This window comes from Pleurodeles waltl, chromosome 4_2 (genome assembly GCF_031143425.1).
Source record: "Pleurodeles waltl isolate 20211129_DDA chromosome 4_2, aPleWal1.hap1.20221129, whole genome shotgun sequence".
Taxonomy (NCBI): domain Eukaryota; kingdom Metazoa; phylum Chordata; class Amphibia; order Caudata; family Salamandridae; genus Pleurodeles; species Pleurodeles waltl.
Window position 1 is genome coordinate 887,643,848 of NC_090443.1, and position 27,829 is coordinate 887,671,676.

General features: G+C 41.7%; 1 protein-coding gene across 2 annotated transcripts in view; it reads left to right on the top strand.

The window, feature by feature from the left end:
* Window positions 1-27,829, top strand: part of ORC1 (origin recognition complex subunit 1) — an 87,510-nt gene that overhangs the window by 28,679 nt on the left and 31,002 nt on the right. For both annotated transcript variants that reach the window (XM_069232668.1, XM_069232667.1), the window contains exons 5-11: window positions 5,459-5,777; window positions 6,046-6,150; window positions 20,175-20,222; window positions 21,414-21,518; window positions 22,587-22,806; window positions 25,362-25,468; window positions 26,129-26,230. In XM_069232668.1, the coding sequence (XP_069088769.1) occupies window positions 5,459-5,777; window positions 6,046-6,150; window positions 20,175-20,222; window positions 21,414-21,518; window positions 22,587-22,806; window positions 25,362-25,468; window positions 26,129-26,230 (1,006 nt within the window). The remainder of the gene's footprint in view (window positions 1-5,458; window positions 5,778-6,045; window positions 6,151-20,174; window positions 20,223-21,413; window positions 21,519-22,586; window positions 22,807-25,361; window positions 25,469-26,128; window positions 26,231-27,829) is intronic.

A 27,829-nucleotide genomic window follows, 5' to 3' on the forward strand; every position in this document is an offset into this window, starting at 1 on the left:
GAGCCCCTGCCTTGGAATGCAGGTCATCCTGTGGGGTGTTTTACGCCCGGACAGGCTTTTGTTTTCTGACCTCTCAAAAGCATCGGCTCTCACCCTGGAAAGGCAGATTTGTATCTGTTGGTGACAGCTGGCCTGAACCGGCCAGTGAGCTTACCCACAGTTGGTAGGTTTTTCAAGGGATACCTCCAAGGTGCCCTCTGAGTGCATTTATTAATACATCAATCACTGAAATCAGTGAGGGTTTATTAATATGAGATGTTTGATACCTAACATCCCTATCTTCAGAGAAGCTATCATGTAGGTTGGGAACACGAAGTGACTAGTGTCCCAGCACATGTATTTGAAAGGACTTCCCTGCACACTTACTATGTCTGAGTATCGACAAAGACATAGTAGGGGCATAGTTGCTCATGCATATATCCCTCACTTGTAATATAATGCACCCTGCTGTAGGGCTGGAAGGCTTGCTGTAGGGGTGACTTACAGATATTACAAGCAGTGTTTTAGGGGACATAGCACACAATTTCAATTTTGGGAGCACCGTGTCACACAGCCTGCAATGACAGTCTACATAAGGTTGGTGCTGGGGGGTCCCTCAGAGTGGCACAAGAAGTGCTGCACCTCAGAGGGGGCCTCTCTAGTACCCATGCTCTAGGTACCAGCGGTACCATTTACTAGGGGCTTACAGAGGGGCTAAAGGGCCTGCTCACTTGGGGATCAAGTGATTAGGTGTTTTGTTTTTGGGAAGGAACACTGGCATTGGCGACCTGGTGAGCTGCATCCCAGTGCACTTCAGTCAAAGTTGCCTCTAAAAACCAGGCAAAAAGTGAAGGGGGTACTGCAACCAGAGCCCAGCTCTCTACAGGTACGCACTAAAAAGAATAAAGAGGGTATATGCTAAGGAGCCTTCTGGAAGGTAAGAAACTTACCATTATAACAGCTGATGTCCATAACTCAAGTTCCTCTGTAGCCTCATATTTGCTAAAGTGGTGTTTGACGAGGAAGGAGTAATTTTAATGGCGGACTTTAGTTTGTGACTCCCATATAGATAGGACAAGATTAGTAGTGTTGCACAAAGGGACGTTCTCTAGAAAATGTAAGTGCACTGTGAAAGTCTTAGGCCTATGTGACATTTGGAGGGCATAACACAGGGACTCCAGTGAATGCACCTACTTTTCACACTTTTCACACGTTTAACACATACTAATGAACATATTAGTGCCCCATTATTACACATTTAGAAATTGGCACAATGCAACTATCAAAATATGTCCCTGTGTTGCTTGATATAGACTGGCAATGGAAAACTAGGAATCTCAAAAGGTGGATTCTTTACCCTTCACTGTTGCAAAACCCAGTCCTAAAGGGGGAGACTCTGCACGCAATCCCTGAACTACATTGAAGATAATAACAATGGAGATGTGTCCCGATCAAATTTTTATGATGCCTTTAAAGTGGTTCTCCTGGTAACTAGGTTGTGCTTATGGCGAGTAGCATAAGACTCTTGATGCCATCACCAAGACTAACTTCAATGAGAACTTCAAAAGGGAGATCTAAATTAGAGAACAACTGTCCCCACACCTCCTTAGAGTGATAGCACCTCTTTGAGGACAATTGAGAGCCCTAGACAAAAACAGATTGTAACTGTTCCTCTTACACTTAAAAAAAAAAAAAACAGTCTGCAACGGAATAGGATGTACAAGACAACTTGGGTATAAATGTGAGAGACATGTTTAAACAAATTGTGGGAAATGTTTGTGAAACTATGGCTAAGGAAGCAGGCAAGCTAATGGCATTCTCCTAATTGTATATATTCACCTCTGATTAACTCTGGTCTCTAGGTATTCTTTTTGTGCTTCTTCCCAACCGCCTCAATTACTAGTAGAGGAGCGAGAGAGCCTCTTGACTCCCTAATAATGGAGGATGGAGTAAAGGCAGATATAAAGACATTAAAGATCATAGGAGGGATTTATAAAGCTTTTGCACATCTTTAAAGTCCACATCTTATAAGCTGCTTAACTCTTTTTCACAAGGAATGGAAGTCACCCCCACAATGGCAGAAGCAATGACCTCCCTTTTCTGTAAGCAATGAAAAGACCATAACCTTTGCACGTATAAACTCATAGTGTTGCTAAATATAGATAGTAAAATTGACACAAAATCCTGGCCATGTATTTGGAGAACATCCTTCCAGAAGATCCATCCTGACCTGTTTGGGTTTATCATATGTTCATTGCAGTGATTCTAACTGGCCATCACACCCCAGCTTCCACAATAGGACTAAACAGATTACTTTTGCACCCCCTGACTCTAAATAGGGGTACGTGTGAGGGATGCCCTCTAGCACCTTATAGTTTACTCTCACTATAGTACCACTAGCATGCACAGTTAGAAGAGAGCTGGGGATTACAAGGTCTACAGTTTGGCAAAGTCAGACAAGGTGATATTTTCAGATGATATCTTATTAACTCTATCAAACATCTCTGTCCCCCGGTTGCAAGTCAGAGTATGAGGGAGTTTCAGACTTCGAAATCAACATGTCTAAGTCTGAAATATTAAACCTCTTAATCCCATTAGGAGACTTAAATGCCCTTAGGGATCATACTCAATTTTGATGGGCCTCAAAAGGTGTCACTAACTTCCTCCCCATTCCTGCTACATTGAAAAGTGGAATTAGATGGCCGACAATCCCTACTTAATTTATAGCCAGCGTAAATACTATCAAAAGGACAGATCCCAATTGTTCTGTCTTTTTCAGGCCTCATCAGTTGTACTCCCGGAGACCTTGTTTATTGACTTCAAACTAGCATTGCTCGAATTATTAGCTGAGAAGTTCATCCAAGAGTCTTTTGTAAAACAACGTGACAACCTAAAGATAGAGGGGTCTTGATCTAACTGATCGGCAACCCACTGAGGAGTCCAACCGATGGTTGTTGCGGAATGGAGCACTAGGAAGTCAGAATAAAATATGGGTACACATGAATAGAGCTACAGTGGGCCCCACTCTGTGAGATCTTGTATGGGAACTAAAATGTTATCACTCAGCAAATGATTAACTTAGTATGCCCATGTCCACACTATTGCTGATCTGGGGCGGCTTGCACAGACAGCTACACTTAACTACATATACTTCCTCGCACATGCCTATACACTTCAGCCCAACACTTAGGCCTGCTTTCCATCTGGGAGCTTTTTCTGCTTGGCGTTGTGATGACGCCTGTTATCTCAGACTTATTTAACAATGGGACGATCACGTCATTTGAAGACTATAAGAGGGATTTCCATTAAAATGTAAGAGAGGCCGTTACACACTGCTACGGCACTGGGTATTAGAGCCTGTGTGGAAAAATGCAGCTCTCTTTGAAAAAATTACATGCCAAGCAACAGTGGCCACACTTAGTTATGAACTCTCCTCTTGGAGGTAACCCTACAAGATCATGACCTACTGAATCATAAGTGGCAAAACCTGGCCAGTGTGATGCTTACAGAAACCCAGTGGTTCAGGTTCTGGAGGGGTTTTCATCAAAATGTTCACAGTGTGCTGGGTAGAGAGGCACAATGCAAATTAAAAGACTGGTATTGCTAGCCAGCCCAACTACACAAGTTTTACCCTCTGGCCAGCATGAAGTGCTGGAGGGGCTGTCGTTCAGTTGGAGATTTGAAACACACCTGTTGGGACTTCCCATGCATCTTGCCGTTTTTGTCCAAGGTGAAAGAGGCACCCAAGATTACCTTGTGTTGTTCAGTTCTGCATGCGTTCCCTAGTCCTGGATGTCCACTTTGCAATAGCATACTAAAGCAGAGAAAATTATCTTTTGGAACTGCTTGGGAGCATCTAAAATTACAGTGGTAGCCCAATGGAAAAATACAGATCCTCAGCCTATTACCCACTGAAATATGCAATTGTGGAACCTCATAGCTATGGTGAAAGTAAATAGACTTTGAAAGCCTGTGGAGTCCATTGCTTCCCTGTCTATCTGAGGGGGCCTCCTCTGTCTCATGCCTGATGAGACTGAAAGGGTTAAATCTATTTACACTTCTATAGACATTGAGAGGAGCTGGTGAGAGATTTGCCCTGGTCAGTCGTGATTTTACGCTAGTCATTGTGATTTGGAATGGTGAAAAATTGATGTACACTCATAAACCTTAAGGAGGAGCTAACAATGTGTGATTTTTGTGGATGTGGCAAAACAATGGAGCTGAGAACGGATCTGGGGGGGGGGGGGGGGGGTATTCATTTTTCATTTGATGTCATGCACTGGGTTATAAATGGTTATGTTACAATGACCGGTCCTCTTCAAATCCCACCGCACCAAACAAAACTCCGTCCAGGAATATTCATATTGTGGATTCTGATTTATAAGCTGTCAGTCGTAAAATAGAAAATGTAATAAAAGAAGAAAACAAAACATGCTTTTTTCTTGGAAACACTAACTCAACCATAACTACATTGGCATCCATTGCAGTTAATAAATATACACATTTGTTATATAAAAAAATTTAAAAAAGGAACCTCATCCTCTCAGATTTTCGACTATATTTGCACAGCACTAGACTGGAAGCTGGCATCTATATACAATGGGTAGTTTCAAGAAGAACACATATATTCCTATGATGTTGTGAGTGACTGATCAAAAAGGACCTTTCATGGGAGATGATGGAACAATAGAACTCCTCGTTCTCAGAAAAATCTTCAGGTATCTCAGTTGCTGTGATGTCTTCTGGACTTGCAAGATGAGACCTGATTAAATTATGTCTTCCTGTGTTTCAAAATCGACTAGCTTTTAGTCTTGACAAAGTTTTCCAGAATCTGAGACCCATAGTCACAGCCAAGCGGAACCAGTGAGGCTATATCTTTCCTTGTCATGGTATCCAGTGATTATGTGAAAAGAAACTCTGAAGGAAGGGAAAAAGACTGATTGCCCTTGAAGTTGGTGTGGTTATAAGTGATCATGGATGAAGAAGTTATTTTCATAAAGAACCTTTGGTACACTTTTTTTGTTGTTTATCTAATGTCATTTTGTTTGAGATTTTTCAAGTGTCGATCGTTAGATTTTGGTGGCTGTGAGCCTGTGAAAAAATGCCATAGTTTGTTTAGAAAGATTCACAAACTCATTTCAGTATTGGCATCCAAATATTGCACAGCTATGTTAATTGAAGGCTTCTTTGAAGCTTCTAGCTTGGTGTTTTTGAAAGATTCACCAAAAATAGTTATCTAAAGCTCTTTGAATTTCAGGAACCGTTGGAAAGCTTCAGGATCCATCTGCTTTTCATAGTCATCTTTTGAAATGCTGCTGTAAAGACTCCCTTTTTCCCTCCATCTGTTAGCTGTATGTTGTCAAGAGCTAGCATTGACAATATCTTGCAGCCTCTATAGTGATGCTGTTTAATGTATCCTGAATTCCTAGTCATGACGAATGATTTGAATGTACACATTCACTGATCCAATCCCCTTTAGGTCCTGCTAAATCTCCTGGAAGCAAGTTGACGAAGCACGATGTACTAGAGCAGCTTTTCGACGATGGTGATATGTCCTTCCTAACTCTAGAGCCAGAAGCTGTTAAGAGGAAAGTGGCATTCAGTGGACTCTCTGATTCACCCAAAAAGACACGGTCTGATGGGGGTGACATCCAGCAACTCAATTTGGCGCCTCTCAAACCATCCAAAGACAGCAGTCTTGATAAAAGCATCGGTTTAATGCCAGTCAAACAGACCAAGGATTGTAACCTTTTCCCTAATAATGAAGGGCGAGCTGATAGAGGCACCAATAGCCCCCTGTAAGTAGAAATGTCTGACCTTTGAACATTGTTGATTTTTTTTAAATAATACATTAATGTTATGAGCGTCTATCTTTTTCTTTTAAAGTTTGTTGGTGAGAGGCTGTGAGGTGTCTTAAATACCTTTTTGGACTTTATTTTGTTGTTTATTTTATAAGAAGCATATAACTTTGAAATCTCACATACATTCACCATTTCTTTTCCTAATAGTCATTCAATATTTGTAAGTTACTTTTTGTCATGAACATTTCTCTTCCCTTTTTTACAGTAAGCTGGAGAGCAAAATTGAAAGTGAAGGAAAAAGGGACCGATCTTGTAAGACTCCCCAAAAGCAAGCAGCCACACTCCGAAGCAACTCCACCCCACTCAAAAGGTAAAGCAAATATGCAGTAATTTTTAATACTTGTCTGTATAGGTCACTATTTCCAGCCATTATGCAAATATCTTAATTTGACGCTCAGCTGCCATTGTTTGCCATATATAAAAAGTAGTAGTGCACTAGTTCTTAACGTTATTTTATATTGTGTTGGACTTACTTGAGCTAGAAGAATGATAGAATGACCTATACACTACAGGGGTGTGGAAATTAATAAAATATCTTGTCCATAGGACAGGTTGCTTCTTAAATCTACTTGTCCTGTAAAAAAAATCTACTTCTCCCTTTGGTGCAATGTAATGCGATGCCAAATTATGGCAGCAATCTCATTATGTGATAACTCTGTTAACAGCCTCTCTGATTATGCCAAGGCTACTACTATAGTAGGGCTTAAATACTTGCAATTTCAATCCCTGCTATAGCAATTTCCTTATTTTGCCACGTTTCCGCAGATCTACATACTCTGGCTGGAGGAAGCCGTAAGCAATAGTTCCAGGGCTGGAATGCCTTTGAGTCTGCAAACCTACTAACTTACCTGTTTTAAGGCTTTTCACCAGCTCTTCTCTAATATTTTCCTATAATGAGAAAGATAAGTAGACTTTGGAACATCGTTGATTTTTTTTAAATGATACATTAATGTTATGAACTTCTATCTTTATTTAAGAGTTTCTTGGTTAGAGGCTGTGAGGGGGCTTTAAATACCTTTTTGGACTTTATTTTGTGCTGCATTTTATAAGAAGCACACAACTTCCAAATCTCATGCGCATACACTATTTCTTTTTATAACAGGGCCTGTGTTGGGCCACTGATGGCAATGTGTGCTTTTTTTTAAACCAAAAATGTTTTTTTTTCTCTTTTTGCCAGTGTTTGTTACAGTGGTGAGGGCCTGGCAGCTCCGACAACAATAAAGTGTTACAAAAGCCATGCGAAAAAAAGACACGCATTGACGAAACCAAAAGACTCACACAAAAAATGTTGGATTGGTTGGCTTTGCCAGTGCTTGTTTATGTGAATACTTCCCATAATCTTGTTGAAAGTGGTTACACTGATTTATCCATTAGGAATATTTTTTGGGAAATACTAGCATGCATCAACACATTTCTTTTTAAACAACGCTTCACAGAAATAGCACCTAAAAGTTCATGCTAGCAAAAAGTTTTTATTGTACATTTTTTTTTTTTCTGAACATTTTATTTTGAAAGCAAAGAATAGTCACTATTGCTTATAATCTTTTGTAAACATTTACTCTAATAAGGCAGCATTCTGGGAGCATTATACTTAGCCTCCCATTATTAAACTTTTCAAACATGTGCAAACTTTTTGTTTTTATTATTTTAATTGGAATCACTGTCAGTAGTGCAGTGTGACCTTAAAACGTTTAATTACAGTGCTCACCCTAATAATTCATTATTTTGATTAATGAACCATAAATACGAGTTTGAACAGCATTAACATACGGGCACATATTACCTCAACTGCAGACAGTTCCCTTCTCTGTAAACTGGAAGCCAAAAGGTTTGTGCTGCAGGGGGTTGGGCCTACTTGTCCCAAGGACGACAAAATAAACATGACAACTTGTTGCCCTTGACCCCAAACTATATGACCCGGGCATCGGCGATAGGAATTCCACATCTCTGTACTCTGGGGCAGTTTAACTCAATCAGAAGAGCAATGTGTATGTTCTATACATCTTGCATCTTAGTATCTACAAACCTCTGTCTGCAACTCTCTCATCTCTCTTGCTGGCTTCTCTCTAATTAGTGTACATGTATTTTAACTGAATATAATGTAAATCCAATATGCACCTTTCCTGAGATACTATACCTGCTGTAATGTTTGAGAGCGAGACATGCCACAGTAACATCATCCTTCATAACAGAGCTCTTTAGGGCTACTGAACGTATGAATATCGATTATTTATGCACAAACACTTTGCTTCCAGGCAAGGAATCTAATTTTGCTAGCAGGCAGGCTTTCTTGGCAGCCAGTGAAGAAACACCTCAAATGTTTTGAAAAGAGAGCTAGGTGGTAAGTGCCCCAATTCACCAAAGTGGTGTGGATTTTAGATTTGGTGCAGGAGGTCTTCCTGGGAACTGAAGTGGTCCTTGTAAAGCAGTCTTCTAACGAGAATACAAACAAATGCAAATAATAGCTGGGCAATTCACCCAGGAGGTTCATTCAAGGATTTATATTGGGCCCATTACTCAGAAAGGGAGAAAGCATAGTAAATCATATTTGTCTTAATTTAAGCACAAGCAACTCTGTTAAAATAAAGGACAAAGACATGATCATGAGGTCGGGTATTGTGAATAACAAATCACTACTGTATTTTAGAAATCTCGAGAGGAACACACAATGCTTGTTGATAGTTGTGTTTTATTAAAAGGCCTGTTGACAATTCTGAGAACAGTTTGCCCTGTAATATCTGCTTTGAGGGAGGTGGAAAGGGGGATGTCTTGCCTAAGTGCACTGTGAGTTAGCAATAAAGTTGATAAGAATAGTAATAAGTATAAGGCTCTGTCCGTAAGGGATAACCGGGTAGACTCCTACTGCTTACCTAGGTGCTGTAGGAGGTTGACCTGGTTTGTAGTGAGTAAAAAAGGTACTTACACCTTATACCAGGTCCAGTTATCCCTGATTAGTGAAATGTAGTCAGTGTCTAGAAGCCAGGCTGTCTAGAGGTAGCTGAAGGCAGAGCAGCCAAGGGTGAACTAGAAGACATGCAGAGCTCTTGTAATACCACTGTAGTCACACAGTACTCACACACATGAAAGCCAATACTCAGTGTTACAAAAATAAAGGTATTTTATTTTAGTCACACAATGCCAAAAATACTTTGCGACCGTACTCCCTTAGGAGATAAGTAAATTACACAATATATACACTAGTAACCAAAAACAGGTAAGTAAATAGTCAGAAAATAGTGCAAACAGTGAAAATCACATTGGGTTGCAGTGGGCCTAGGGGTAACACAAACCATATACTAAAATCGTGGAATGGGAAAGTCGATTTCCCACCTAGGCAAGTGTAGTGTGTAGAGGGGCGCTGGGAGTGTAAGAAAACACCAAAGGTAAGTAAAATACCCCACCCCAGAGCCCAGGAAAGCAGGAGTAAATCACACTAACCTTCCTGAAACACACAGGAAGTCGTGATAGAAGATTATGCAAGAACCAGAAGAGACTGCAAGACCTCAACGATGGATTCCTGGACCTGAAGACCTGTGGAAGAAGGGGACCAAGTCCAAGAAGCACTGAAGAGTCCCTGCTAACCCGGATGAAGGTGCAAAAGGAGAACAAGTGAGAAGACAAATTCAGTTATGCACCTAAGAAGGCCTTCCTGGTTGGTGCAGAAGATGCCCCACACTGGATGGATGATTGCAGTCTGGTTTGCGTCGCTGGAGTCCACCATCAAGCCTTGGCTCATGCAAAACACGCGGTTGGCGGAAAATGGTGCTGTACGGGACCAGGAGGGACCTGTTGGCCTCTACCCAGGAGGTGGAGATAGAGGGGGTTCTCAGCAACTCAGAGCCCACTGAAGACCAGGCAGCACTCAGAGGAGTTCCACACCACGGGGACAAAGGAGGCCCACACAGCATGACACAAAGGATTCCCACGCCACCGGAGAACCACTCAGGAAGCTGTGCGCCGAAGGATGGAGTGCTGGGGGCCAAAGCTCTGCTGTGCACAAAGAACTTATTGGAAGGATGCACACAAGCCTTGGCAAGTGCAAGACACGAGGTGCACGGAGTACTGTCTTGCGTGGGAGGCAAGCTCTTACCTCCATCGAATTTGGACAGCTGGAAGTTGGGACTGTCGGAGTCACTTTAGTCCACCACCCGTGTCGCTGGATCCATGCATGTCATCTGGATCATGGACCAAAGCCACCAGTCGTCGCTGCAGAGAGGTGCCTGCTGAAGCAGGGAAGTGACTCGTCACTCCACAGGAGATTCCTTCGGTTCTTCTGGTGCAGGCTAAAGAAAGGCAGTCCTCGGAGGATGCACAACCTGGATACTGTTGCTGGCAGGAGCTGAAGTTACAATGTTGCAGAAGTTGTCTTACCTTCTTTGTTGCAGTTTTGTAAAGTTCCTGGAGCAGTCAGCAGTTGATCCATTGGTAGAAGATGAAGTAAAGGATGCAGAGGATTCCTGCTGGTGTCTTGCAATCCGAATCTGAAGAAACACCCAGAGGAGAGACCTTAAATAGCTCTGAGAGGGGGATTGGTCACCCAACCAGTTAAGCACCTGTCAGGAACGGTCTCCAACGTTACCTGCTGGCACTGGCCTCTCCGATGCTCCCAGAGTGCTTCACCACCTCGGAATCCAAGATGGCAAAACCCAGTGACACAGAGGAGCTCTGGGCACCACCCCTGGGGTGGTCACTCCCCTTTGCTTTGTCTAGTTTCGCGCCAGAGCAGTGACTGGGGGTCCCTGAACCTGTGTAGACTGTATTATGAAAGGAGGGCACCATCAGTGTCCCTCAGAGCATTTCCAGAGGCTCTGGGAGGATACCCCTCCCAAGCCTGTAACACCTATTCCCAAAGGAAGAGGGTGTAACATCCCTGTCCTCAAGGAAATGCATTGTTCTGCCTTCCTGGGATTGCGCTGCTCAAGCCCCAGGAGGGCAGAAGCCTGTCTGTGAGATGGCAGTACTGGGGGTCCACTGTGGAGCCCCGAGGGTGCATCGGATTGTGCAACCAATACTGGTATCCGTATTGGGGTACAGTTCCCAGTTGATAGACACATTACTTGCCCATATTCGGAGTTACCATTGTGAAGCTGTGCATAGCTATTTACCTATGTACAGTGCACACTTAAAGTGGCGTTCCCGCACTCACGAAGTACGGGAAAATGGGCCTGATGACATGGGACACCTCTGCTAGTGCCGAGGTGCCCTCACACACCGGGTTGGAAGACCTAATATATAGGTGACTTATAAGTGACCTGGTGCAGTGAAAATGGCTGTGAAATGGTGCATGCACTGTTTCACACAAGTTGCAATGGCAGTCCTGTCAAAGTCTTCGTATGGGCTCCTTATGAGTGGCAAAAGAAATGCTGCAGCCCATAAGGATCCCCCTTGTGCCCCAATGCCCTGGGTACCTATGTAGCGCGTATTAGGTACTTATAAGGGGAGTCCGGTATGTCAATTTGGGGTGAAATACTGAGTCACTAGTATGTAGTGACAAATTTAGAAACCGAGCAGGAGCACTCGAGTTCTGATTAGCAGGACTCCAGTGACAATTTATAAAACAGTGAAACACACTGACATGCAGGCCATAAACCATAAGCACTGGGGTCCTGACTAGCAGGATCCCAGTGACAGTCAAAAACACAATGACATCAGGCTGAAACCGGGGGTAACATGCAAAAAAGAGGGAACTTTCCTACAGGTGCTGAGAGCAATACAGTGCAATTATTTTTAGAGGGTTGTTCCTGATTATTCACGTGCTCTTACTAAAAATCAAGTGGTGTTGCGCAGAACCATTCAAACCATTGACCTCCCATGTATGCCTCTAAATAAACAATAATCTCATCATTAAGAGGAAACAATGACACTCATTTTTAATGTGATGATAGGTCGGATTGAATAATCCGTTTACGGGTAGCCCGACACAGGAGATACTTGCAACTGTTCTCCATGTGTGGTCTCTAATATAACCTGTGAAACCAGATTATGTTACGAAATGCTGGGTTGATGCCATATTGAAGTGGTGGATGCTGTTCTCAAAAATATGCATGTTGTCAAATGTTAATTAAATACAGCTAAATCTAGTGTACCCTATTGTTATACAGGGAACTCCAGCGAATGATTTGAAGGTCTCATTTTCTGGGGCCTCTTAAGCAACCTGTGTGTGTGTGTGTAATCATTAGTGAGCACATGATGTTTGGTAATATGGTTTTGCAGTAATATCACTTCATTTTTGATAGACCTAGGATATGTGTACCACTGCAGAACCGGGGCAAAACATATAGTGTGAGCATGTACTGTTTATCTGTATCCACAGATAACACAAGGGCATGAGGGGGGGATTGTTGAAACTAGACTAAAAAAAAATTGAAAAAGAAAATATGTAAATCACACTAAAATCCCATATTACACAATTGACAATTAACTGGCCTACTGTGGCGTTCAAGAAACAAGCTATGGCCACATCAGTTATATTAGATGACTATTCCATACATTTAGTTAACTTATACAGTGTGCATATAAACCCCATCTAATTTTTACTTATTAATTCATTATTGCCTTAACAAAGAACATAGCATATGAGACATCATGAGGACTTAGCTGTCTTATGTAACGGTAAAAAATTGTAAGATATTGCTAAAGAAGTCATCGTTTGTCTGCATAAATGATGGTCTGAAGAAGTCTTGGTGACTAGAAATTCTTTTTGTCTCTAAATCTTAAACCTCTGTTGGGGTACCAGGAGGTTAAGTATTCTGTCTAGGCCGTTAAGGCCAATTGACTTCTATCCATTTGTCTTTCATTCTAGTTAATTTTTGTTCTAGACTACCACATCTGTCATTTATTCATAAGTGTAGCTATCATGCTCCATGAAATCTGTATGGCTAATATTGTGTTAGTAGCTGACTGACTTGTCTTTCACCGTATGTGACCTGTTTTGGATTATTATATGCTTTTTTAAAATTTCTTGTGTAGTCATCACTGTATGTTTTTGCACGTGGACATGTGCACTACATTTTTGCTATTGCAATTATTCATGTAAATCTGCTTGCTTGTATATCCATTGATTTCAACCTCTTTTGTGTTTTTGGTATACTCACATACCCTGCATTTCTTCACATTTGGGGCATCCCATAATCATAGATAATCCCCATAGTTCTGGGCTGTTTCTTTTTGTACTAATGGTAGTATTTGTGTTTACTGGCCTGTCTTGGATATTTGCCTTTACTGAAATAACCAGTGCTTCTCCTACCTTGGTTCATAAAATCTTCAATTTCTTTTCTTAAGAAATGTTTAATACAGTTTGCTATATGTTGTAATGCATATCAAGGGAGGTGACCCTGTAACTATTATTAGACCTAAACAGTGTTTCTCTGGGGATAAATAATGTCCTTTTTATAAAGTGAGAGATTGTTTTGGGCTATCCCAGTGTCAGTTTGTTTTTGAGTACCATAGCATTCTCAAAATGTTTATTTTAGTACAGTTCCTCCAAGTTCTGAACATTTGCGTATATATTGTAAACATTCTCTCAGGTGGCTTGGATGGTCTCTATTAAAGTTTAGTATCCATATCTATTTAGTTAGTGTACTGATTAATATGTTGTGTGCATTCATGTTCCATCCAGAGATCAAGTAAAATGATTTTACACTTGCTCTGATGCGAAGTTTATTTTAGACCTTGCATGCGATCATTCAGCCACTCACGAAAAGTAGCGAGGTCCTCATCACTACCTCTCCAGATTAAGAAACCATTGTTAATGTGCCTCATCCAAATTCTTATATTATTCTTTTATGGATTGTTATTATAGGAATTTGGCTCTGTATACACTATCTCAAAGTGAGAGATAGTGTTCCCCTTAGAGGTAAGATAGTGGCAAAATTAGATAATTCTAATGCTCTATTTTCTGGTATTGTGGTCGAGCAGTAGGCTTATCAGAGGGTAGTGTTAAGCATTTGTTGTACACACACAGGCAATAAATGGGGAACACACACTCACTTATTCCAGGCCAATAGTTTTTATATAGAAAAATATATTTTCTTAATTTTATTTTAGAACCACAAGATTCGAAGTAAATACATAAAATGCAATGTACTCCACTCAGGTAAGTTAGGAACTTTGAATTAGAGCAGTAACATACAGTTTTAGTTAAAATGACAATAAGCTATTTTAAAAGTGGACACTGTGCAAAAATTTAGTTTCTGGGGGAGGTAAGTAATGGTTAGATTTTCTGTTAAGTAAGGCGTGTTCAAGTTCCTGGACGTAGGCAGCCCACCGTTGGGGGTTCAAGGCTACCCCAAAGTCACCGCACCAGGGACACAGGGCCAGTCAGGTGCAGAGATCAAAGGAGGGCCCAAAACACATAGGCTCCTTATGAAGAACAGGGGTGCTCCGGTTCCAGTCTGCCAACAGGTAAGTACCTGCATCTTCGGAGGGCAGACCAGGGGGGTTTTGTAGAGCACTGGGGGGGTTGAGGGGGAGGGGAGGGGGACACAAGTAGGCACACAAAACACACCCTCAGCGGCACAGGGGCGGCTGGGTGCAGTGTGCAAAGCTGGCGTCGGGTTTGTAATAGAAATCAATGGAGGGACCCAGGGGTCACTCTAGCGGTGCAGGCAGGGCACAGGGGGGCTTCTCGGGCCAGCCACCGACCGGGCTAGGCAGAGGGTCACCTGAGGGTCACTCCTGCACTGGAGTTCGGTTCCTTCTGGTCCTGGGGGCTGCGGGTGCAGTGCTTGGTCCAGGCGTCCGGTTCCTTGTTACAGGCAGTCGTGGTCAGGGGGAGCCTCTGGATTCTCTCTTCATGCGTCGCTCTGGGGATCCAGGGGGTCGTCTCAGGTTACTCACGAGGTTGCAGTCACCTGGGAGTCCTCCCTGTATTGTTGGTTCTCTGGAGCTCGAGCCAGGGGCGTCGGGTGCAAATGGTGAAGTCTCACGCTTCCGACGGGAAGAGTGAGGTCTTTAAAAGTTGCAAGAAAGTTGCAAAGTTGTTGCTGTTTTTTAACAGAGCCGCTCTTCACAGGAGTTTCTTTGTCCTTTGGTTCAGGGCAGTCCTCTGAGGCTTCAGAGGTTGCTGGTCCCCGTTGGATGCGTTGCTGTGGAGACAGGCCGGTAAGGCTGGGGCCAAGTCAGTTGTCATCTCCGTCGTCTGCAGGGCTCTCAAGTCAGCAGTCCTTCTTGTTTCAGGAATCAGATTTCCTGGGTTCTGGGGTGCCCCTAAATACTAAATGTAGGTGTGTGTTTAGGTCTGGGGTGCAGTAGCCAATGGCTACTGTCCTGGAGGGTGGCTACACCCTTTTTGTGCCTCCTCCCTGAGGGGAGGGGGGCCATCCCTTATCCTATTGGGGGAATCCTCCAAAATCATGATGGAGGATTTTTAAGGCATGGGTCACCTCCGCTCAGGGCACCTTAGGGTCTGTCCTAACTGGTAGGTGACTCCTCCTTGTTTCTTCTCATTATCTCCTCTGGACTTGCCGCCAAAAGTGGGGGCTGTGTCCTGGGGCGGGCATCTCCACTAGCTGGAGTGCCCTGGGGCATTGTAACACGAAGCCTGAGCCTTTGAGGCTCACTACTAGGTGTTACAGTTCCTACAGGGGGGGAGGTGTTAAACACCTCCACCCAGTGCAGGCTTTGTTTCTGGCCTCAGAGAGCACAAAGGCTCTCACCCCAGGGGGTCAGAAACTTATCTCAGTGGCAGGCTGGCACAGATCAGTCAGTCCTGCACTGAAGGATTGGGTAAAATACAGGGGACATCTTCTAAGATGCCCTCACTGTGCATTTTGTAATAAATCCAACACTGGCATCAGTGTGGGTTTATTATTCTGGAAAGTTTGATTCCAAACTTCCCAGCATTCAGTGTAGCCATTATGGAGCTGTGGAGTTCGTTTTGACAAACTTCCAGACCATATGCTTAATATGGCCACACTGTCCTTAGAAAATACTAAGAATATTCTTAGATACTGTAGGGGTATATTGCTCATGCACTTATGCCCTCACCTGTGGTATATTGCACCCTGCCTTAGGGCTGTGAGGCCTGCTAGAGCGGTGACTTACCTATGCCACAGGCAGCATTTTGGTGCATGGCATCCTGAGGGGGATGCCATGTCGACTTTGCCTTTTTCTTCCCACCAACACACACAATCTGCAATGGCAGTGTGCATGTGTTAGGTGAGGGGTCCCTTAGGGTGGTCCGACATATGCTGCAGCCCTTAGGAACCTTCCTTGTTCACAGGGCCCTTGGTACCACTGGTACCTTTTTCAAGGGACTTATCTGTGTGCCAGGGTTGTGCCAATTGTATAACAATGATACATTTTTAGTGAAACAACACTGGTGCTGGGGCCTGGTTAGCAGGGTCCCAGCACACTTCTCCGTCAAGTCAGCATCAATATCAGGCAAAAAGTGGGGGGTAACTGCCACAGGGAGCCATTTTCCTACAGTTATCTGTACCCACTTTTCTTCAAAGTATGACATAAAGAGATTTGTTTTTTCTGAACACCATATAGCCCTCCTTAACCAGCGAAAAGCTTTGTTTTTTTTCTATATTAAGAAATAGTTTTGATCTGTGTTTGTCAACTTTATTAAAAAGTCAGTGAGGACTTATAATGTGTTAGTTCTTTTGTTTAGGCCATACTATATCACTTCCAGGGCTTCATCTTGGAAAATGTTGAAACATACAAATGTTTCATCAGAAGGATCGAACTCTCTTCCTTCAGTCTTTTTAATGAAGTTCATTGAGTCTCTGATGTATGGTTATTTTTTCATGAATGGGTTTTGGAAAACATCTATAAATTTGGCAATAGCAAGGAGCCACTGCCACAAATATTTGGGGGCCTAAGAGGGTTAGAGGTATGTTTGTGTACTCTTGGGAGAATATATAGTCTCTTAAGTACACAAAGATACCTTTAATCCTGATGGACAATTGCTGTTTCTTGATGTGGATCACTAAGTGTATAATTTTATTTCTTTTCAGGAGTCCACTTTTTTCGTTTGTTAAGAAATTCAAATTCATTTTGACTAATCAATTCATTCTTACTCCCTTGTTTAGTTGCCTCTATTCCGATGTCCAAGGGTGACTTGGATGTCACTGTCCTGTAATGTGTAGGATTAATTAGTTGCTTAATAATTTCTGTGTTGTATTTTTCAGTATTCATGACAATGAGCCCTCCCTCTTTGCCGGCTGCTATAATAGTTATCTTTGAATTGTTTACAGAGTATTAATTTCAGCTTCATTTAAATTAGGTTTGGTGTGTGCGCTTTATTTTGAATCACATTTTTTGAGTTTCATACTACCACTACTTTCAAAGTTATTAGTTTTGATGGAATAGACTAAGTGGTGGGGGGAAGAAGGTGAGTTTGTTTCTCAAACCAGTAGTGTCTATTCTATGATAGTAATATTGTTTGGCAATTTGGAGCTAGATGTATCAAGCTCTCCGGGTTTGCAATTCTTAAATAACACATTAAAAAATCTCTATTTGAGATATGAAAAATGGGATGTATGAAAATTGCGATTCGGTAATAGCAATTGCAATCACTATTAGCGAATCGCAATTTGGGAATGGGACTCCATTCATCTCTATGGGCCTGAAGGCCCATAGGTGATGGTTTTGCATTCCCAAATTTGTGAATTCCTGTTAGAAATTTGCAAATTAGGTAATGCAAATCCCAGGGTGCTGGGGGCCTAAGGCCACCTTTTGATGCACCCCAAAAAATATTTGTGGACATGTATCATGAATTTCCTAAATGTGAATTTGGCATTGTGCGCTTTACATGTACACTGGTAAAGTCCCTATTTGTGATGACCTATTTAGGGTATCGCTATTTTAGCGATTCCTTGAAATTGCACTGAGAATGCCTTTCATACATTCTGAAAGGCATTTTTGCGTTCACAAACGGTGTAATTTTGCGATTTGCACCGTTTACTAATGCAAAAAGCTTCGATACATCTGGCCCCTGATCTTAAACTTTACACAGGGACTGTAATATCTCTATTTTAGTATAGTTGGATTTTGACATTTATTGTGTCGCTTTAGTTCGTGGTACACCAAGGACATTCCTCAGAGAAGTATCTTCCTTCTTAAAGCCCGGCATACTCGAATGGAAAAGTATTTGATGTTCTTGTTTTGGGGGGGGGGGTGAATATAGTTGTTGTGAGGGTTTTTTCTTGAAGGCCTGGAAGGGGCCCCCAAAGTTCAGAGTGTTCTACATATTCGTTTTGCTTTAATTGGTCTGGTTTTAGTTGAACCAAGCTCATTTTAGAGATCTCCCCTGTAATCATGTTGATAGCCCTGTCCTTTCAGCTGCTATAGGAGATTGGATGCATTGAAAAGTAACCTTCCTTTTTTAACTCTTCGTGAGGATCCTCAGTAACTGGCCATATATTAAATTATCCTTCAAAGTCTGTGGATGGAAGCTTGCAGCAGAGATGTGGAATTCCTATCGCCTGGGACAATTTGTTTGGGGTCAAGGGCAACATGTTGTCATGTTTATTTTGTCCATGGGACAAGTAGGCCCAACCGCCTGCAGCACAAACCCTTTGGCTTCCAGTTTACAGAGTAGGGAACTGTCTGCAGTTAAGGTAATGTGTCTCCATATGTTAATGCTGTTCGAACTTGTATTTATGGTTCATTAATGAAAAGCCTTCAGTATCTGTGTGAGCGCTGTAAATAAACATTTAAGGTCACACTGCACTACTGACAGTGGTTCCAGTTTAAAAAAAAAAAAAACTTACACATATGTTTGAAAAGTTTAACAATGTGAGGCTAGGTATAATGCTCCCAGAATGCTGTCTGATTAGATGAAATGTTTGCAGAAGTTTGTATGCAAGAGTGATGATTCTTTACTTTTAAATTAAAATGTTCAGGAAAATAAATGCAAGTATGAAAAAAATGTTTTGCCAGTATGAAATTTTAGGTGCTACTTCTGTGAAGCGTCATTTAGTAAAATGTGTTGATGCATGCTAGTATTTCCTAAAAATATTCTTAATGGAAAATGCGCGTCTTGTTTTGACATGGCTTTTGTTACACTTTATTGCTGTGGGAGCTGCCAGGCCCTCACCATTGTAACTAACACTGGCAGCACAGCTTCTGCCCTGAGTTAGTTTGGGGGTGGGGGCGGCCTCCTCCAGTTTCGTTACCCCACTAATTGCCACAGTAGTTCCCGGCACTGAACAAAACTACTTGGTGTGCCAATATGCTCCTTGTGGAAGTGCAGAATGCGATCATTCACGGTAAAGCCAAACCGATAGATAGATAAATAGAAGTTTAATAAAAACAAAATGTCTTTGTTAACAGCAGTCCTTATTAGTGACCTGATTCTTAAAGAAAGTCACAAAATTGCAACCATGATATATGTCTTTGAATTAGTGGCTTTCATGAATTCACAAGAACTTACAGAAGTAGACCATGAAATCGTACTCCTAGAAAATATTTGTGAACTGTATTTTAGCATGAGTTTGTATGTGTAGATTTGCTCCTGAAAATCTATTGAGCGTTTAAAAGTTCACTTTCCCTCCAACCACTGTTTTCCCAAACTTTGGAAGAACTTCTACTTCTGTCATTGTCAAGAGTAAATTTCTATTCTTTCTCATTATGGGAAACGATTAGAGAAGAGCTGGTGAAAATCTTTAAAACATGCAAGTTAGTAGGTTTGCAGACTCAAAGGCATTCCAGCCTGGAACTATTGCTTGCTGCTTCCTCCAGCCCCAGTATGTAGATCTGTGGAAAGGTGGCAAAATACGGAAATTGCTATAGTAGGAATTGAAATTGCAAATATTCAGGTGCTACTATAGTAGTAGTCGTGGCATATTCAGAGAGGCTATTAACAGAACTCTTGCTTAATGAGATTGCTACCATAATTTGTCACAGCGCTACATGGTGCCAAAGGGACAAGTACAATTTATTTATTTTTTAACAGGACAAGTAGGTTTAAGAAGCAGTCTGTCCTATAAGCATATATTTTATTAAATTCCACACCCCTGTTTCAGATCTCAAGAAGCTCAGTGTATAATATTTGGAATCCACCCATGTGTGTATACAATATACACGTGTTGAGCTTTTGCTGTGGGCATTCTGTTAAGTGAAGCAAACAATCTTGCATAGGAACAATCGGCAAAAATCTTTAAAATAATCCTATATATTTCTGTTTTAAACTGATATGTTGCTATAGAGAAGAACCATAGAATGTTCTTCGCTTTACCCTTTATTTATCTCAGATCTCATAGTTGAAAGTTATTTCCTTTTCACCATCTATTTCTAGAAATGTTCAAATTATGTTGACGATATTTGTTTAAAACATTGGTTAGAGCACAATTTTTCTAGGATAATTTTTTCATTTCCTTTTTGCAGAGAGACACCTAGCAGGAGATGTTCAGTGTTATCTGCAAAAACAGTTGAGTAAGTACTTTATCAGAACATTACAGAATTATGTACGGTATTTTAATCATACAAATTTTGAAGACATCAAGTCCAATGCAGCTTGGTTTGAGTATTACTTCTTTGTCTCATACAATTGTTAATCCAAGTTTAAGAACATGTATCAAAATTAATGACTCATTTGTTACTTTTTCCACACTTATTTGTTAGAAGGAGCATTAGACGTGTGATTTCCAGTGTTTTTCAGTTTAAATTCGTAACTAACTTGACTTCCACTGGTTTTTTTCTTAGGTTAATGTCTGAGGTTTTTAAACATACCTAGAGGCGTTATAGCCAAAGCTAACCATGACTTCACTTTAATCATTTGTTTTTTTTAGTGCAATATATCTATCTATCCACACAGTGCCAGCGGCAGCACGCACTCCAAGACAGCAACATGATTCTTTCACAAAGTTTATTTTGGTGGCAAAAAAAGGGTCACCAACAACACCAAACTCGTTTCGACGCAAACGCGCCATGATCACAGACGGAGTTACTTTGTGCAATTACAAGTTTTAAAGATTCAGTGTAGTGTATCAATGTGGTAATTTCATCACAATCATAACAATGCATGTCTGAGCAATGTACGTTATAATGAAAGGTTGCAATAATAAACTTTTCATTACTTTGATATCTCTGAATTATTATCAAAGGTCACTCCTAGCTCTCTGGCATAAAGCTGCAAACAAACTGTATAGTATTTCATTTACTACTTTTGAATACACATTTCCCTGTTTGAAATAAGCACCCTTTTCAATCTAACTACCCCAAAATAAACATGTAATATAAAAATACATAAGTTAACATGTGTAATATAGTTCTAAGCAGCCATCTTGTGTTTCTGGTGACAGTTAGAAACCACTGGGCCTTCAACCTTGTCGTTTATGATGGCATCAGAGTGCCTTACTGACAATATTAGACCATGTTACACTGTTACCTGTACCCCTACATATATTTTTCACTTTTGTGCTTTACGTAAGGCTCATCTCATGTACAGGACTTTATCAACTAAAAATAACGCAGTAGTTGTGCAACTAACCTTTCTAGATGTCCATACTGTTTGATTTTCATGTTGGGCCCACTTTAGTCTTTGATGCATACAGGTTTTTACATTTTGGATGAATAGGTTGAATACATTCTGAGCTCCTATTCTTTGAAATCATTAATATTTAGAATATTGAGAGAGGAGCAAGAAGAGCCCAGGAAAACTACAGACACGCCTCGCTCCGTCCGGAAATCTGCACAGCGTAGCTCCCTTCGTTCTAGGCAGCAGCTTAAGTGAGTTCTATACTATTTTGCATCCTTCCAAACAGTCTGTGTGAACAGCATATTAAGCCGGGTGGGGTTTGAATGGGTGTGCTTAATGTAAGAATGTTTCTTTGCCTCTTTTCGTTCATTTTGTTTTCACATAGGTAAAATACTATGCTAGCACAAGTTAAGTGACTGCAATAATCTTTCATAAACAGTTTGCCAAAGTCATCTATAGCTATAGTCATCCATCGAGGGCTACCTTGGAATACTGAAAGGCTGTGTTAATTATGGGATTCTTTAAAGCTTCATTTAGCTGTTTTGTTATTAAGTGGGTATCTGTATCCGTGTGTTGTGTAGAAGTGTCTTGATTCGTTTATATTTGTGTGTTGGATCTTTCTGCATAGCTGACTGTAAAAGTGCCCTCTGTGCCTCTGCCTTGTGCCTAAGACAGACCGGTTGACCTTGTCAAGGCTTGGTTTTATTGGTGGACAGTAATATTCATCTCCTCTAGTAAACAAAGATGTGAAAAATCTGCTTTGACTAGCTGACATAGCCACTCCCTGTTCTATGATGCATTTGTGAACTAGGGATTAAGAAACATGCAACATTACTTTGTTCTGACAGTCTATTTTTTAATAAGATGGAATACAGCTGCACACAAATTGAGGATTCTGACCAAAATATATTGGCCGTTTCCTAGTGTTGGCACTTTGCAACAATCATATCATGAGGTCGACTAATATTCACGGATGCTACAGTCCTCATTTGGTGTTGCCTGGTCAGTATACAACTCTTCAGGAGTTCCCTTCCTTCCACTGACACTCCATGGGATTCAGCAGAAATACCAGCTTTAGCTTGTTCACCCTTATACAGTAGTAGCTTGCGAGTATCTCATAGGTGTGTGAACTGGGTCTGTCCGCATTGCAAGCAGTACACTTACAAAGCATCAGCTACAATGAGAATAAAGGACACCCGTCTATGCTTTTGATACACTACTGTCATTCCAATGCTGGGGAATCTAAGCATTGTTTATCAATATGGGAGCTGTGAATAGCTTTTTGACATGTCAAAGTCCTCATTGAGTTTATTTCTTAGATTCTTAGGTGTCACTGATGATACAGATGAAGATGAGGATTTCCAACCTATAAAGGAAGCAGTTGAATCCAGTTCCAGTGAAGCAGACGAGGAAAAAGACCAAGAAGATGAAAGCAAGCCAACCGCTGCAGCTAGAAAAAAAAACACAGCTGTTCCCAGGACACCAGTATCTTCAAAGAAGGCCTCTTTGAGGACACCAGCCAAAACACCATCCAAAAACGTACGTCTGAGAACTCCTGACACATCTAGTGGTTTGACTACAGAGTAAGATTCAGATACAGATAAAGCACTGTCGAAAGGGCTGGGATTATTGTGCAGGTCAAGTGGCTAGGGATTTATGCTGTTCCTTTGTCTTTCACAAGGGTATTCATAAATATTTTTTTCTTTAAGCTTCTTCTCATACTGCCACATACTTACCAAACTGCCACAGATACTACATTCCTTTGTTTCTTAGTGGTGACAAGTGCTTTGCTTTTTCTTCAAGTAACCCCGTGGTCAGAGATTTGTTAAAATGTCTCTGCACACATATTGGCTCATCAACACAGGTTTTCAAACTTTCTTGATCGGCTCTTCTTTAGACATTGATGACGTAGCATGAAACTGAAAGTATAACCCATAAATAAGCTCCACAGACTGAGTGAAAGTTGGCAATCCAAGGTAATTCCGTTGGTTCTGTTTTTGGCAGTCTCTTCAATCCTGCCATCTGTGGTTCCAGGAAATGTTCCTGCTAGCAGAGGCTTGAATGCAAAATTCTTCCAGATCTCATTCAGTGTCCTCATGCACAAACATTCAGTGGGGAATTAATTGTCCTTTTTTTCAGGTCTACAATGTATTTTCTATAAACTCGTTCACTCACGAAAACATGGTAGCTACATGTTTTCCACTGAATTAATAGGCTGTGACCATTTCTCTCTAAAAGTGCGTTTGTTACTATGGTGCTGAAATGTCCATGTGGGCGTATATAGCTTCTAGGTAACCTGCCATGAGATTGAGGGAACAACTAAGTTTAATTTGTGTGTGCTTGTTACTTGACTGCACATGACCAAATAGTGCAAAGTTTAGGCTGCACCCTCCCCTTGCAACATTTTGCAGGCTCAAAAGATTTAAGTGTGGCTGCTCCAAAATATCAAATTTTAGTTGATCGGCTAAGTAAACTTACTTTCCTTCATCTGTGCCGTTCATAGTTAAATCTATTAAAATTGCTGTTAAAGCTGCCTCAGCTTTGAATGAGAGAGGCTGAAGAAATGTGAATTCCAGCAAGTTTAATCTTGTTGAATTTTTCTAAATATGGCTCTAGTCTTTTTGCACAACTCCCTCCACACAGTAACACATATCTACATATTGATTGACAAGGCCAATCAGCAGTTGATTTTTACCAAAATCTAGTTTTGGAGTACAAAAACAATGAAAGGAAAGAATACGTTACTATCTTCTGGTTCAAGGACCTGTTCCCAATGAGCGCCTTCAGCAAGTAACCAAATGTGAGCACTCTAGCTGTATAGTGCAAAAAAGCATCACTGCACCAGTTTCTTTTCCTCTTCATTGTTAAACATTTGTGCTGACAGATCATATTGTTACTATCTCAATGTTATCTTGTGTTGCTAAAGAATAATATATCTCTGCATAATATAAAGATCGCACCTACTTATGAAGACCTAAATATGCTGAACCGTGTCAGAAGTTTGTGGAATCCTTTCATTAAAAACCTTTCTTCAGGTGCAAATGAAACACCTGAGTAGGTTCCTAAAGTCACACTGCCATGATATGTGAGCATCATTGATTTGAGAGATTATATTTGTAATGGACTATAAGACTAAATAAATAATAATAAAAATTGAGGCTTGGATTCTTCATCTTTAAGATCTTCCACCCAGCTGGTGGTGCTTGTATCTTAATGCTTATGATTAGGGGTGGGCGGAACTCAGGGAGTTTCCCTCTGCGGAATTCCGCTGAGTTACATGAAAACTCTGCAAGATTTTGAGAAGTTTTGCATCATGTTGTGCTGATTTTTAGCATTAGGAGCTCATTCCTGCTGAAAAATCCACACACATGGCGCAATAGAAGGAACTGCTTCTCAAGTTGATTTTGCTGCTGCTTGAGTAGATTTTCCACTTGAGACAGCTTTCGAACCATGAACGGCCGTGACTGGCCATTTTAGGTAAATCTCGCCAGGTGCCCTCCTACCAACCAAACGTCAAGCTAGCATGCAAGGAAAAAGCTTTGCCATGACGCGATTGGTGGAATTTGGCCAGAACTCCGTGTTACATGCGTAACGGATGGCCAAAACTCTGCAAGGTGGATCGTAATTTATCACCCACACTTAATAGTGATGGTCTTAATTGTGTCATGGGGGGATGAATTATGCTCCTGAGACTGAGAACTACGTGATGATTAGTAGGACTCCAAGGGACGACAAGAAGATAGAGGCAGTTGCAGAAATGTCAGTCGTTGCATGGAAACTTTTTACAAACTTCATTAAAGGACCATTGAGATAAAGTAAGAGAATATGGGAATTCAGAAAGGTCAATCGAAGATAATAGGAAAACAAATGAGGAAACATTTGAAGATTTTAACAAAAAGGTTCTTTTTATTTTATATTTTATTTTTTATATTTAGATCTTGTGCTAAGCATGCTTCCTTAACAAATGCTCTACAGATTACCTTTTTCATCAATATGAATTGCAGCTGGATTTAATTGTAACTAAATCTGTGATTTTTTTTGTTTTGTTTGGTGCATTACATGTTGTTTCATTTGTCATATATTTTTAAAACCAGCCTGTTCCAAGGACCCCCAGGACTCCACGCCTTGCCACTCCAAGAATTCCTGAAAGAAACAAACCTGCTAGGAATCCAAGCAACGTACTTGAAGAGGCTCGCGTAAGGTAGGTCATAGGCACTTCACAATCTTTCTATTTGTTCATGTTTTGCAGTGGTGGGGTTCAGAGAACAAAAACCCAAACCAATTTCCCCTGGCACTTTTTTAAGATGATTTTGTTCCGGTTGCTGTTTTCAGTTAGTGACCTTATCCAGATCCGTAAGGGTGAACATCCTATGAGAGGACATCGGGCACCGTGGACTTTCTACGGAGGAAGATCACTCTTGTGGGTTCATGCGAGTGCGGCCGGCACTTCAAACATCAGTGACTTCAATTTATGTTGCGTCTTTATTCAAATGAATGAGAATGATTCAGAACACAGATTTAAAGTTCATTAAAATGCAGACGTTTTATTGCATTAATATTATTTTAGAAAGATATAGTGGTGTGGAGGTGAATGTGACACCTACAAAGGTTTGGTGTGAAGCAGAAGTTACAGTGGAAAAGGATGACCTTCACATAATGAATTGATTGAAAAGTAAGTAGTGCAGGGGTGTCCAACATATTTGCAGGAAGGCTGGATCTATCCCAGATTTTCAGGGTAACTCCTGCAACGTAAATTAGTTCCATTTACATTAATTGGATGGGCATTTATCTTATGTTGATATTCCAGAAATCTAGCTCTGGTAAATGTTTACTGGCATAACCACTTCTCTGGTTTTCCTAGGCTACATGTTTCTGCAGTTCCTGAGTCTTTGCCATGTCGAGAACAAGAGTACCAGGACATCTATAACTTTGTAGAGAGTAAACTTCTCGATGGTACTGGAGGGTGAGTATTGGTCTGTGTTATGAGCATTACCCCTATAAATCTGTGTAGCCCAGGAATAGGAGGGCCACTTCGCTTCATATAGTCAAAACACCATTGTAGGAAGTTGGCTCTGTATGCACTATTTCAAAGTAAGGAATAGTATGCACAGAGTCCAAGGGTTCCCCTTAGAGGTAAGATAGTGGCAAAAAGAGATAATTCTAATGCTCTATTTTGTGGTAGTGTGGTCGAGCAGTAGGCTTATCAAAGGAGTAGTGTTAAGCATTTGTTGTACACACACAGGCAATAAGTGAGGAACACGCACTCAGAAACAATTCCAGGCCAATAGGTTTTTGTATAGAAAAATATCTTTTCTTAGTTCATTTTAAGAACCACAAGTTCAAATTTTACATGTAATACTGAAAATGAAAGGTATTGCAGGTAGGTACTTTAGGAACTTTGAATAATCAAAATAGCATACATACTTTTCACATAAATCACATATAGCTATTTTAAAACTAGACAGTGCAATTTTCACAGTTCCTAGGGGGAGTAAGAGTTAGTTAGTTTTTGCAGGTAAGTAAACCACCTACGGGGTTCAAGTTTGGGTCCAAGGTAGCCCACCGTTGGGGGTTCAGAGCAACCCCAAAGTTACCACACCAGCAGCTCAGGGCCGGTCAGGTGCAGAGTTCAAAGTGGTGCCCAAAACGCATAGGCTTCAATGGAGAAGGGGGTGCCCCGGTTCCAGTCTGCCAGCAGGTAAGTACCCGTGTCTTCGGAGGGCAGACCAGGGGGGTTTTGTAGGGCACCGGGGGGGGACACAAGTTAGCACAGAAAGTACACCCTCAGCAGCACGGGGGCGGCCGGGTGCAGTGTGCAAACACGCGTCAGGTTTGTCGTTGAAATCAATGGGAGACCAAGGGGTCTCTTCAGCGATGCAGGCAAGGGGGGGGCTCCTCGGGGTAGCCACCACCTGGGCAAGGGCCTCCTGGTGGTCACTCCTGCACTGGAGTTCGGATCCTTCAGGTCCTGGGGGCTGCGGGTGCAGAGTCTTTTCCAGGCGTCGGGATCTGAGGAACAGGCAGTCGCGGTCAGCGGGAGCCTCGGGTTTCCCTCTGCAGGCGTCGCTGTGGGGGCTCAGGTGGGGCAACTCTGGCTACTCACGGTCTCGCAGTCGCCGGGGAGTCCTCCCTGAAGTGTTTGTTCTCCACAAGTCGAGCCGGGGGCGTCGGGTGCAGAGTAGCAAGTCTCACGCTTCCGGCGGGAAACGCAAGTTGGTTTAAAGTTGCTCCTTTGTAACAAAGTTGCAGTCTTGGGTGAACAGAGCCGCTGTCCTCGGTAGTTCTTGGTCCTTCTAGAGCAGGGCAGTCCTCTGAGGATTCAGAGGTCGCTGGTCCCTGGGGAAAGCGTCGCTGGAGCAGTGTCTTTAGAAGTGGGGAGACAGGCCGGTAGAGCTGGGGCCAAAGCAGTTGGTGTCTCCGTCTTCTCTGCAGGGTTTTTCAGCTTAGCAGTCCTCTTCTTCTTAGGTTGCAGGAATCTGAGTTCCTAGGTTCTGGGAGCCTCTAAATACTCGATTTAGGGGGGTGTTTAGGTCTGGGGGTTAGTAGCCAATGGCTACTAGCC